At 37.9% G+C, this 15,000-nt stretch overlaps 1 protein-coding gene across 1 annotated transcript in view; it reads left to right on the forward strand.

Moving 5' to 3' along the window:
* The window catches only part of LOC143041529 (calcium-activated chloride channel regulator 4A-like), a 148,635-nt gene that overhangs the window by 29,732 nt on the left and 103,903 nt on the right, over positions 1–15,000 (forward strand). The window contains exon 3 of the mRNA XM_076213514.1: positions 13,797–13,918. Coding sequence (XP_076069629.1) covers positions 13,797–13,918 — 122 coding nt within the window. The remainder of the gene's footprint in view (positions 1–13,796; positions 13,919–15,000) is intronic.

Consider the following 15,000-nt stretch of genomic DNA (forward strand, 5'->3'; position numbering starts at 1 on the left):
GTAAATAGAGAGGTGACAGTCAAAGTCATGGAGTCTGTTCATAAACCTTCAACTCAAATCCCTCTAAACATAATTACACTAGTTATATTTTGTATAATGCCTGAGACCAGAAAAAAAGGTGTTCAATAAGTGCAAACAAATATGATAAAAAAAAAAATCTTATTCACAAAGTACTCCACATCATCATATGACATTTGCATTACAACAAGAGGCGAAATAGTACATGCGAGTACCAAGAAGAAAAGGCAAAGAAGAAAGGAGTCAGGCCCAGGAGAGATGTTAGATAAAAATATAATACGAGAAGAAAAAAAAGAAAAAGAAAAAGGCAGAAGTCTTAGACGAATTTGTATCTTGTCGGCAATAACCTGCGCTTTTTTCCCTATTGAGAATTTTGCACTAAAGAGTCTCATAGATGTGGTAGAGTAGAGGTGTAAGGAGAATTGCAGAACGGAATTTTGGTAGAAATCAAAAGAGACCACATTATTTATGTATTTTTATTTATTTTTTATTTGTTTATTTATCAACCTATTTTTCATTTATTTATATGTTATTTTATTTGTTTGTTGATTTATTTATCTACTTAATGATTCCTTTATTTATTTTTGTAAATACAAGTCCAGTCATAAAAGAATGTTGCGTGGCTGATTGCACAAAATGTATGCATTCAGTACTATATTCTGGGAAATCAAAGACGAAAGTTCAGGAGAGGAAGAAAACGAATTTGCAAAAAATGAATACATAAATAAATAAATAAATGAATAAATAAATAAGTAAGTAAATAGATAAAATGAAAATAAATAATGGAGTGAAGGGCAGGAGGAGGAGGAAGAGAAGAGGGAGAAGGAGGAAGGAGGAAGACGCAACAGGAATCCGGGAGTCATAAAACCGGGTCGCGATGTTCTGAAATTCCTGCTCGAAGTGTCTGGCTCACGACCCGCAACATCTTCATCTGCCTCGACGATAAAGCCGAGGGCGGTTCTTTGCCGCGGGAAAACGAGGAGAGGCCAAACACAAAGGCAAACTGACAATCGAGAGGATTGTATGATTCATTCTTTATGCAGGCTCTATGCTCATGTTCTAGTCTTTCGCGTTTATGCCTCCCGACTCCTGCCTGGGCTTCCTCTGAGACTTGACTTACTATCGCCATTCGTAGATTCTCTGACCGGTTTTGGGGTAAGTGCCGCCTCGAAAGTAATGGGGCACACCCTGGCCCCGTTTTCTCTGAATAATTCTCACCCCAGTTACATTTGCAGGGAGATAAATGAACGAGGCAAAGCAGTGCTAGTAAGAATTGCAAATAGGTGGCAACGAAACTGCATCTTCAAGCTGGGAGCACTTAAATGATCGCTGTCGGTAGTCTCACAACCACTCTAACTCCACTTTCGCCAAGATAATAAAGTTAAAATTACATATTCCATCATATTCTTTAGTTTTCTCCATCTCCATAACAATCTTGCGACCTCCCATCTCCTCTCTTCATACATTTGCTGGAGAAGCTCTATAGCCTCAGACACCACTTTCGAGAACCACAAATCCTTCCTTCTCACCAATACGGCTGTTGTATTACCACCAAGTCTTACTCAAACGCAGTAACTGAATTAGATCCTTTCCTTAGACATTATTGTAATTGACCGGCGGTTGAGGTTCGTCAGTAATGGCCTTATGCAGATGCGCCTGCATGATATTAAAGTGAGAGAGACAAGACAAACCTTCTCTTTAATTCCTTGGTTAACTTTAACGGGTTTGCCCCGCCCCCTCAACTGAATAAAATCGTCTGGTGGCAGATAAAATGGATAAAAAAGTTGAATAAGTTACTCAGAAGGTTAATCACTGTACAACGTTCCTTTTTTTTTTTTTTTTTTTTAGAACGATTCAAAATACTACCTTTGAATGAACTGATGAGAGTCCACAGATGTAATTAAGTCTGTATACGTTTGCCGGGAATCAGCTTCTTATATAAAATCATTTGGCATCAGTTAAATAGTTCAAGAAATATACAGATATACTAAAAATGTCTTGGTTAACTTCAACGGGTTAGCCCCGCCCCCTCAACTGAATAAAATCGTCTGGCGGCAGATAAAATGGATAAACAAGTTGAATAAGTTACTCAGAAGGTTAATCACTGTACAGTGTTCCTTTTTTTTAAGGAACTATTCAGAATATTACCTTTGAATGAACTGATGAGAGTCCACAGATGTAATTAAGTCTGTATGCGTTTGCCGGGAATCAGCTGCTTATATAAAATCATTTGGCGTCAGTTGAATAATTCAAGAAATATACAAATATGCTAAAAATGTCAAAAAAGAGAGTGCTACCTCTTTGTTTCGGGTTCTCTCCTCATCAGAATAAATCAGTCCGTTTCTAAATCTACAATCGCTAGGCCATCGTGTAGAACAAGTTGGAGACAGAAAAGACAAGACGTACCGTGTGATCTGAGGAATGTTTTTCTAGTTCTGCTTAATTAGTCGCAGGGTAAAGGAGAAAAGGGTATGGTAGTCGAAGAGAGATGTAGTGGATTATTCACTTCAAAGCACAAGAAAAAATCTTACTTCCTGGCTTCGTTTTTCAAAAATAAACCCAGACATACTCATTAGAAGACTTTGATGGGCTGAGGCACAAAACCGACTACCAGATAATCTAGACTCTCCTTGTCATAATGTTTTACAGAAGGTCCAACATTCGAGTTTCTCTTAGGAATGCTGCCAGGATGAAGTGCTTTACAACGCATTTTCATTTATTTGTATTATTCCCATATATTGGTTGATGTGTTTTTACCGTAAAAAGATATTGGAAACGATCGTCAAAAATATATGTTTATTGACAGTGAAAATTCTGTTAGTCAGATACTGTATCCACACACACACACACACACACACACACACACACACACACACACACACACACACACACACACACACACACACACACACGCACGCACGCACGCACGCACGCACGCACGCACACACACACACACACACACACACACACACACACACACACACACACACACACACACACACACACACACACACACACGTACGCATGTACTGCAGTATTAGTCAATGGTTTCATGTAGTCAATACTTTGGGGTTTTAGGGCATTCCTACGAACAAAAGCCAAACATCATTCGTTTGTGTTATTGAAAAAAAAAAAATCGTTTGTGTTGGTGGCTAAGAACGAAGAATGTCATTACCGTGTTCCCTCAAGAACATAAGAACTTAAGAATGAAGGAGGCTGCAGTTCTGTGTTTCTTACCACTTGCCATATCTATCATTAAATTTATATAATGCTTGATTAACAAACCGTTGTTTCAGCGCTCACTATATGGTTACTAAGTCTATTACATTCGTTAACCACTCAGATAGTAAACCAGTTCTTGCCTATTTCCTTCTTAAACCTAAATTTGTCCAATTTAAATATATTACTACGAGTCCTGCCCTGCTGTCGAAGGTGACGACTAATTGGGACGTAGGAGAATAGGGATCCCACTACTGAACTAATGTCCTACGAAGATTCAGTGTATAAAAAAGTCTGGGAGGAGGATTCTAACCAGAACCCTAGCAACTGGGTCACTGAATGTACGCGGATGCAGTACAAAAAAGATGGATGCATTAGCATTGAGTGAAACTAAGCTGAAAGGTACAGATAAGCTGGAGTTCGAGAGTGATAGGTAGGGTATTAGGAATGTCGAGAGGACAAGGGAAACAAAGAGTGACACTGTTGGTAAATGATGAAAGGAGTGTGTGATTGAGTGAAAGTGTCACCTATGATGATATAAGAAATAGAATTGGGACGGGAGATGTGGGTATTTGTAAGCGTATATAGTCATGGTTATGAGAAAAGAGAAACGTTTTGGAGTGATCCAGATGGGTATGTCTGCTGTTTAGGAGGTATGTGAAAGTAGCAATGTTGAGGATCGTAATGCTAGCGTAGAACATAAGACAGTGGATGGAATAGTCGGGAGGGAATCCTGACAGAGAGCTGTAGATGTGCAGTGAAAGGGAAACACTTCTTAAGAAGAAAAGTAAACATAAGTATACATGGGCTGTGATGATTCGTGGGAAGGTAGTTGAGAGGGAATTTATAGGTTATGTAATGTGCCGAGAATTAGTACTAAAAAAAAGAAAAATGCGAGCGTGTTCCGATGAGAGGCTATTAATTATTTGGTTGTTTAGTGGGAATGAAATAAAGCGTGAAGGTGTGTAAAAAGAAGACGAGGAGAGGAAAGCATGTAAGTTAAAAATAGGGAAGTTGAATGAAAAGGTGAAAGGCGTAAACTTCTCTCTCTTCTATGAACTCCATTTCTGAAATAATTGGCCATGGAAGGAAATATAGTGGATATCTAAGTGTAGAGAGAGGAAGGAAGGGAAGTTAAAAGTAAGATGAATGAGAAAGAGAAAATCTCATCTCTCTCAACTTCATTTCTGAAAACCGCCTGGGTCACGGAGCTCTTGAGCCCTTTCCTCCTCGATGACTAACTTTCCTTACTTCATAAGAGCTGATGCCAGAAGACTTCATTCACGAACAAGATAACCTATGTCCAATACCGTCAAAATTATCTTCATTTGCTTTCTCAGTTCAAGAGTGACTTTGGTATAAATATATATATATATATATATATATATATATATATATATATATATGTGTGTGTGTGTGTGTGTGTATATGTATATAGAGTGTATATATATATATATATATATACTGTATATATATATATACATATATATATGTATGTATATATATATACATATATATATATATATATATATATATATATATAGATAGATAGATAGATATATATATAATGCGACCGAAATCAATTGAACTATATTCCACTGCCTCTGCAGGAAGCTTATTATATTCACTAACTACACGGTTGGCAAAGTTGTTTCTAGCCACTTTCAAATTAAATCTATTTCCTGACAGTTTAAAAAAAAAATTCTTGTCTGATTCTCATTAAGTGTGAAAGTTTTGTCACTTTTTATGTTGTCAATTCCCTTTAGAATCTTAAAGACCTGTATCAAGTCACCTCTGGAAAACAAATTCATATGTTTCAGTCGATTTTCGTATGACTAATTTTTTATTTTTGAAATCAGTTTTGTGGCTTGCCGTTGTACTTTTTTCAATCTGTCAATGTCTTTAATGAGATTCGGTGACCATACGGAAATAGCATATTCCAAATGTAGACGAACTAACGATTTATATAGCTTGTTAATGAGAGATGAACTTTTAAAGTCAAAAGATGGCGCAAGCAGTCTTAAAATTATATTTGTTTTCTCAGAGGCTGAAATACACTGCTTAGATGATTTGAAATCGTTACTGATTATTACGCCGAGATTATTTTCACTATTCAGTTTTTTTAACGAATTTCCAAATAAATTGTAATCGTACTTACTGTATTTTTTTTTTACCTATGCATTTAATTATGTTAAATTTTATTAGCCAATTTTCAGACTATTGCTGTAATTTATCTAAATTTTCTTGAATATCTAATTGGTTTAAGTGATCATTTGCCACTCCGCACAGTTTTGTATCATCAGCAAATTTGGAAACAATAGAGTTTAGTCCGTAGTGTATATCATTTATATATACTATGAATAATGATAATGTCTTTGGCCTATATATTACACTAACATTAATTTTTTTGTCCAATTGTTTGGGTTAATTCTACCCGCAAACTATCATATGCATATGATATATATATATACATATATATACATATATATATATATATATATATATATATCTATATATATATAGAGAGAGAGAGAGAGAGAGAGAGAGAGAGAGAGAGAGCACTTGTATTTCTTATAAGCCAGTCTCTTTTTAGCAATATTTTTTTCAGTTTCTTTGTCAAGCCATTTTGTGGGGCGTTTGTCCTTAAATGGGATGTAAGTATGAATCATCTTAGTAAGCGTATTTTGAAACATTTTGCACATCTGAGCTGCAGGCCTTTCGCTTAATTTTGCCCCCCAATCTGTAAGCTGAAGCTCCTGACGTAGTCCTATGAACTGAGCTTTACTGAAATCGGGTTGTTTGGAAACACAATTATTTATTCCAATTTTTTTTAGCAGTTTGAATCTAAGCTGGGATTGCTATTTGCAATAGTTTCACCGACTTTTACATCGATTATCATGCATTCACCGCTAGTGATATATAGACCGAGTAAGTTTCCATGTCATATGGGTTCTTTACATGCTGAGCTAAGTAATTGCTGCCGAGAAATCTACCAAGCGACTACCTATATGGCCACGTTCTAGGGTCATCCAATAAATGTAAAATTGAAATCATCCATTATCAATAAGTCCCGGTTGCAAAAACTAGACAGACACCCTATTAGTAAGCCAATTCTTGCCTATTTGCTTCTTAAATCTAAAATTGTCTAATTCAAATCCATTAGTGCGAGTCCTCCCATTTTGTCTTATTATGATGACCTTGTTTGCGTCACCCTTGTTAAAGCCTTTAATCCACTTAAACACCTGTATTAGATCAACCCGCACTCTGTGTCTTTCCAGAGTTAAGGTGCCTTAGCCTCTCTTCGTAAGGTAAATTTTTGACCCCATGTATCATTTTGGTAATTCTCCTCTGTACTGATTCTAGTGAATTGATGCCCATTCTATAAGACGGAGACCAAAACTATACCACTAGATAAAATTTAACAATTACCTTTGGACTTCCATTCGTAACCGTCCTAGCAATGAAACCTAATGATTTGTTAGCTTTATTCCTGGCGCTAATGCACTGTTTCCTGGATTTAAGCTCAGGAGTCAGTAGAACTCCCAAGTCTCTCTCGCACTTAGTTTTCCCTAAAAGCCTGTTATCTAAGCTATATCTGCTCTTGAGCTTGTGTAGTATTACGTTTAATACGCTGCACTTTGAGATATTGAAGTCCATTTGCCATTTCATCCACCATGTGAACAATTTGTTAAGAGCATCCTACAGAATCTCGGCGTCGTCTCCTGACCTAATTAGGCGTCCTATTTTAATGTCGTCCGCAAACTTACTAACAAGGAACCCAAAACGAGCCCTCGGGAACTCCACTAGAAACAATCCTCCATTTCGATTTTACACCATTTATGGTGACCCGCTGTTTTCTGTCACTGATCCAAGCTCTAACCCATCCTAACACTTTTCCACCTATGTCATGGGCTTTGATTTTATTTATCTAATTCTCTGGTGGGGCATCTTGTCGAACGCTTTGCTAAAGTCAAGGTAAATAACATCTTAACTTTCATGTGACACCTCATATAAGTTAGTGTAAAAATATAAAAGATTAGTCACACATGACTTACCCTTGGAGAAACCATGCTGTAAGTCACGAATCAAATTGTCTCTCGATGTGATCTCTGAGTTTATTAACTATTATTGATTCAAGCATTTTACCTATAACTGATGTCAAACTGATTGGCCTGTAATTGCATATAGACGATTTATTTCCATTTTGAAATCAGGAAAAATGCTTGCCTGCTCCCAAGCAACAGGCACAAAACCAGTGTCTACCGATTAATTAAATATTTCTGTTAACTAGTCGCAGATTTCAAATTTATACTCTTTAAACACTCTCGGAAAAAATTCGTCTGGAGCAAGGGATTTTGTAGCTTTAATTCTTTCAATCTGTTTGATTACTTCTGCCTTGCTAATGCTGATATGTGATAGTCTACTTTCTTCATCCCCACTGAAGAAAATATTTGTTAAACGACTTAATTATTTTTTCCTCTGATTCTACCATGACATCTTCGTCGTTTTTTATTGGGCCTATCATTTCCTTTTTTTTTTTTTTTTTTTTTTTTTTTTGTTCTGCAGAGAAAAAAAAATGGGTTGAACCTAGCTTGTCTGGCAACCTTAATTTCATAATTACGTTTCGTTGTACGCGTGTTCTTTTTAGCCAGTGTTGCTATATCATTATATTTGGATCTAAGGTGTTTAGCTGTTTTTTATTCTTACGTGAAATCCTCTTTTCATTCCAATCTCATATTTCAACGTGTCCGTCATCCATTTGGGAATATTATAATTCTTCCGTATTGATTGGGGGGGGGGGTTAGATTATTTTATTTTGTGTATTTAGATTTAAAGCTGTTAGGTTACTATGCACTTCATCCAAATCGCTGACCGGGGTGTTTACCCCGCGCTTGTAAGGAAACTGGACCGGGGTGTTTACCCGCGCTTGTAAGGAAACTGGACCGGGGTACACATATTACCCTCCGTGACCCGAATCCTGTCCACACTAATGACGTCCGGACTGACCGTGTATCTTACCTCGTCATGGCCTCCTGGGTCGATCTCGTAAGTGACCAGATGTCCAAAATACCTTCTCAACTCATCAAAATTGCCTTTCCTGGAGTCCGGTACTTAAACGTTATTCGTACTATTTAATTCTTCCCAAATAATATTAAAACTTATTCCTTGATGATCGCTAGAATCTAGGCTATCTCCCAGCTTTACGTTTCTCGTTGGATGTTCATTATAATTTAAAAGTATGTACAGTGTATTCTCTCCCCTCGTAGGACTGGTGATCATTTGTTTTAGGAAATTATCATACACAACGCCTAAAAAATTTTGCGCTTCCTGATCTCCTACTAAAATTTCCTAGTCAATGTTTCTATATTAAAATCTCCCATGATCACAACGTTTTGCACTGGGACCCTTCGAACTTCATAAATCAGGGGATCAGTCTGCTCAGTACTGAGGTTAGAAGGTCTATATAGGATGCCAATAATATGTTTCTTATTCTTGCCTATATTCTCCACCCAAATAGATTCCGTACTATCCCCTTCCTCTATGGAAATGTTGATAATACAATTTATTGTGTTTTGAACGAAAAGTGCTACTCCTCCCCCACTCCTGCCAACCCTGTCCTTGTGAATATATATATATATATATATATATATATATATATATATATATATATATATATATATATATATATATATATATATCCTTTTATCTCAATTTCCGGAAGGAAATGTCTATCAGCCATATTGACCCAGGATTCAGTAATAGCTATAATATAAAATCTATCTATGCATGCTTTAACTTGCAGCAAATAAATTTTATTTGTTACGCTTCTGCTGTTTGTATGGTTAACTTTTAGTTTATCCTTCCTCCACCTGATTAGGTGATTGTTTTTCACAGTCCCTCTCTAAGCTGCTTCTATTGCCTAAACTATATTCCGATACTTACCCCCGGCTTCCACGTAATCTACATAGAAAAATGCATGATACCTATTTCTCGCTCAAGTGATTCAGCAAGGAGCTGGAATCCTTTGGGTGATAAATGCACCCTGTCCCTTGTATATAGATGATTCTTACCGTAAAAGCGATCCCAGTTGTCGATAAATGCCCATCCATTAACCTTACAATGTTTTGCCAGCCTGCAATTCATTGTAATAGACCTGGAATGCTACATGCCTCCAACTCTACGCTCCCTAACTTACCTATGTCACCCACCCAGCACTCAAGCAAACTATGGATTTTACACCTTTCCCGATTATACACTATTCTCTAACATACTCTAGCCTCTAACATCACCTATCCCCGCCCGTGGATACTTCACCTGGCTATCCCCTACAACCAAAATCTTACCTGTGGGCAGGGATCTAGCGACTGCCCTTACCCTTCTTCTCTTGCATCTTTGTTTCTTCTTCTTGTAGGCCTGCGAGAGCTTGAAAAGGGTTTCTGCATTCAAGCGGGTCTGGTGAGGGCTTTTTACCATCTCTTCGTGTTTTGTTTGTCACCGTTTTCCACCCAGGCTCCAAACATGGTTTGTCGTCCGTGTTTTGGGCCTTCGAGCGAAGAACTCGATTCTCCTCTTTAATGCTCTCAACAGTCCTCTCTAAGGCTACAATTCTACTACGTAGAAATTGTACCTCTTCGGCTCTGATCACAGAAACATAACCACTTACCATCTCACTGTTTGAAGCAGCTACCCTAGTTTGACATGACCTGAGTAACACCTACTGATTTATATATAACGAGCTCATTATGTTGTATTTTCCCAGAAATAACATGTAATTCTACCTCTGAGGAAACGATCTCACCAAAGATTCACAGTGGTATCAAGGGAGAGATTTCCGTTGGGTCACAGGATGGAGGGATGATAGAAGTTAAACATAGTCGATTTTCATTTTTAAGTGAAGTTTAGTCGCCAATCATAAAATAATGCTGTGTGACTCTGGTCCATAAGGATATCACCCAATTTTTTAGAATGTTGGCTCTATTGCTACATAAGTAATTTGATCATGATAACGTTGCATGTCGACAGATATATCACCTATGACATGTTATTCACATTCACAAGATACGGTAGTTCTACAGACACCCGACCGAAGTGATGCTTTGTGTCTCAACCTTGAGAATTTTTCAACCTGGCTGTCGTCACGTAACCCAGACTTATGTAATTTTGTCCCCATAGATCCACCAAACTTCTTCAACTTTGAATATAACTGCTAGACACTGAAAAACTCCTGATTACTTTTCTATTGGAGAGCCCACCTGAAGAACTGCGTGGATTATCAGGGGTCTATGGGCCAAGGCCAAATTCAGTATGAAAGAACCTCTAGACCTTTGCATGAGGCTGATGATGTCACTCTCTCGTAGCTATTTGTCCAACAAATCCTGAGAGTATGACCTTATTGTAGATGTACAGTTTCAATTTTGTTAAAAGATTCTATAATTAAACCCGTAAAAATATTTTGCTAAACTGTTTTAATCGTGAGTCGTTATATATAACATGTTTATTAAAATTGAAGGCATGGAAATGAGAGTCTTCAGTGAATGTGTAGTAATTGTTGAATGAATTAATAATTTACAACATTTAAGGTTTGACTTGATGAGATTCCGATTCATTGTTATTCAAAGTGTGTTTCCCAAAGGACAGGGCGTGGGGCACCATGAACAAGACATGACGAACTGGGTAAAGGCGTTATCACATTGGGCTATTTTCCCTCCGACCGTTGGAGCAGATATGCAGCCCTCAGCTCTCAGGAAGGAATCTGATATGCTGGAGGAATAGATCCTCCTATATATCAAATGAAGTTCTCTGTATTTTTGTTGAAAAAACAAAATAGTGATTTTACGGCGGACAAAAAGTTCTGGAGGTGGGCGGTACTGCCGATTAATTGGAGGTTGGAGGAAAGATAATCCAGTGTGATAATCCTTTAAGCAGACCTGTACATTGTCTAACCCTTTTCTTGCGCTAGGGGTTTTGTTCAAGTGAATAAAATTGCTTGAGGGCAGCTAGAATAAATGGTCAAATCATCAGTCACATCGAAAGAGGTAACCCGTGAAAATGGGGAAGATCTTGTTGATTCTTGGCGTCAAGACGAATGCTGGTTCCTAGCATCGACCGTCTCAGTGACTCTTGTCGTCATGGCGACGACCTCATTGAGGCGAGAGAGAGAGAGAGAGAGATAGAGAGATAGAAAATGAGTGAGTGAGTTGACACCGACAGTGTCAGTGACCTGTGTCACATAGCGACGACCTCATCGAGGCAAGAGAAAGAGAATATGTGTGAGTAAGTGAGTTGGCGCCAACAGTCTCAGTGACCCCATTCACTTTGTCAGCGACCTCACCGAGGCAAGAGAGAGAGAGAGAGAGAGAGAGACAGAGAGAGAGAGAGAGAGAGAGAGAGAGAGAGAGAGAGAGAGATTGTATCCATTTGAACTTGGGAAAACTTGTACGAGTAATTGTATTCGGTTGCTGTAAAGCTGCAGTTATTTGCAGCTACTGCATCTTCCAGTAATAATGTTGCTGATGAAGATCCTTTGACTCCGGGGGGGGGGGACCTTTCAGAGCAAAGGGACAACCACTAATGACAATGAAATTGAAATTGCTTGTCGTTGTAGGTCGCAAAATGTTGCACGGCTGATGTTGAGCATTAATTCTGTTTTGGAGACCAACGAAGAGGGTTAAACTTAATCAGACCTACATTCTTTTGGATTAGTAGATTTTAACTAATCGGAGAGAGCTTAATTACTGATTATGTCCTTCATGTACAACTTTAATTGAAATCTAATTAAATTGAAGTCAAGTATGTTGACAATGCATTCTTCGCCACTGTAATTACACCTAAACTTCAGCTGCCTCCCACTCAATCAATCGAGCATAGTTTTTAACGACAGCACTTCTGAGAGATTTGATAGTAATGGGTGCTCAAGTTCGTGCTTCATCATTTCACCTAACTGCAGTAGATGAAACACCGTTTCCATTCAAGGTGACTGTAAATACGATTTTGTAGCACGGTAGTCCAGTGGATACGGTGTCGAATTCATGATCACGTGGTCGTGAGTCCGATTCCAAGGACCCGCTGCATGGTTCTTGTGTTGGTTCCTGACAGCCCTGGCCAGGCGGGGAGTCGACCCCTACATTGGCTTAAAAGACCCAGCGGCTTGCCGCAACTGAAAGAGCTTGCCCTATCAGGGGTTTCTTACTTTCCACTCCATATGAGTGGGATGGTGTTTGTAGCAACAGTGATGGGTATTGAATGTATAAAATATTATGCTCAGCATTTTTGGGACTTAAATGATACCCTCCAGGAGCAGAGTTACGCATTATCTTTTATTACAGAAAACTGATTTTCACTCAAAAAAGAAAAAATACATATCAATTCTAACTTCCGTATCCCTCATTTTCATATACATTTTTTATCTCTAACTAAAACTATAAATTCACCATTTCATCGCAACATGATCCCTAAAGACAGAGACGAAGATAAAAAATTATATATAGTTATGGAATAAATCACTCGTGCCATTGATGTCATTCAAATCATGAAACCCGGCTGTGAGCGAGCTTCGAACCGAGATCCGTGTGCAGGTCTCGCGCCTCACGGACCTTAATTCGAAGCTTGCTCACAGCCGGGTTTCATGATTTGTATAGTTATCTTTAGACTTAACTGAACTTATATCTAGTTTTTGACATTGTAATGTAAGCATCATTTTCATCTCGTATGTTTTACACAAACCCTTTGGGAGGGGACCTGAATACGGCCACCATGTCCTTTGCATGTCATAGAGGCCGACTTTATGGATTTTTTCACATACGTCTATATCACTTTAATCCTCCTACTTCTTGTCTTCCTACACCCTTTACAGCCTCCTCCTCTTCCTCCCTCTTACCCTCCTCCTCTTCCTCATATTCTTCCTTCCCGTCCTTTCTTCTTCTTCTTACTATTCCTCTTCATTCTCCTATAATCTCCTACTCTCAACCCCGACACTCATCCTCCGTCTGCTCGGACCTCTCTTTCTTCTTCAGGCGATTACATTGAGACCTCTCCCTTTCCTTCCTTTTCTCTCTCTTTCTCTCCCCTATCTCCCCATCTCTCTCTCTCTCTCTCTCTCTCTCTCTCTCTCTCTCTCTCTCTCTCTCTCTCTCTCTCTCTCTCTCTCTCTCTCTCTCTCTCTCTCTCTCTCTCTCTTTCTCCCTCTATCCTCTTAAAGTGATGACACTAAGAATTCTCTCTCCTTCCTCTTTTCTTTCTTTCTCTCTTCCTCTCTTTATATCTTTCCTTTCCAGGCGATGGCACTAAAACCTCTCTCTTTTTCTATTCTTTTCTCTTTCTTATTCTATGATTTCTCTTTAAGCAATAACACTAAATCTCACTCACTCTCTCTCTCTCTCTCTCTCTCTCTCTCTCTCTCTCTCTCTCTCTCTCTCTCTCTCTCTCTCTCTCTCTCTGTCTCTGTCTCTCTTTCTCTTCTTTTCTCTCTCTCCTTCCTTTTCTCTGTCTTCCTCTCTTTCTCTCTTTCCTCTTCAGGCGATGACACTAAGACCTCTGTTTCTCTTTCTCTCCTTCTTTAGGTGACCCAGTTCTGCGACTCGAGGAGCCACAACCCGGAGGCGCAGACAAAGCACAATGTCCTCTGCAACGGCCGCGATGTCTGGCACATCATGATGATGTCTCCGGACTTCAACTTCGGCAGGTAGGTCGTCCTTCGTCGGTAGGTGAAGGAAGGAAGTTAGTGATCATTGAGCCTTTGGGACGCCAGGTGGTCGAGTAGGGTGCTGTGGATTTTTTTTTTTTTTTTTTTTTTTTTTTTTTTTTTTTTTTTTTTTTTTTTTTTTTTTTTTTTTTTTTTTTTTTTTTTTTTTTTTTTTTTTTTTTTTTTTTTTTTTTTTTTTTACCAAGCGGTTGTGAAGTCCTTTTTCCTTGGGGGGGAGGGAGGTTAATCCTTCTGAAGAGAATAGAAGAGGCTCATTAGTTAGATTAAGGGAAGATTAAGGAGAGAAAAGGTGCTCTACTTCAAACGTGCCCTTAATGACAATGTAAGGTTATATATTCACGTGCCCACTGAAGAAGAAGAATAAAGGAACTTCCAAAAGTAAAACAAATGGATTCAAGAAAAAAATACGAGAAAACAGGCTTTGAAGCAAAAAATTTGGTTCTAAAAATTGTCCTTTCTTTTCCAACCGTATTAAGATATTTTTGCTTTTTTGTTTCATTTGATCATGCATATTTTTTCTTAACTTTGCATAAGAGAAAGATGTTAATTATGATCCTAATAAGAAATGCATTTGGATATGCGGGTGATTATAATGAAAAATGTTTTATTACGATGAAAAACGTGTTCATTTGCTCTTTCTTTCTCTCTCTCTCTCTCTCTTTCTCTCTCTCTCTCTCTGTCTCTCTCTCTCTCTTTTTCTCTCTATCTCTGTCTGCCTCTCTGCTTATCTATCTTCCTTCCCCTCTCTCTTTCTGTCTCTCTCTGTCTGTCTGTCTGTCTGTCTCTCTCTCTCTCTCTCTCTCTCTCTCTCTCTCTCTCTCTCTCTATATATATATATATATATATATATATATGTATATGTGTATATACATATGTATATTTATATATATATATCTATATATATATACATATATATGCATATATGTATATATATATATGTATATATATACAGTATATATATACTTATATATATACATATATATGTATATATATATACGTATATATATATATATACATATATATATGTATATATATATATATACGTATATACAGTATATATA

Source organism: Oratosquilla oratoria, chromosome 3 (genome assembly GCF_046742065.1).
Source record: "Oratosquilla oratoria isolate Oo_2021 chromosome 3, ASM4674206v1, whole genome shotgun sequence".
Taxonomy (NCBI): Eukaryota; Metazoa; Arthropoda; class Malacostraca; order Stomatopoda; family Squillidae; genus Oratosquilla; species Oratosquilla oratoria.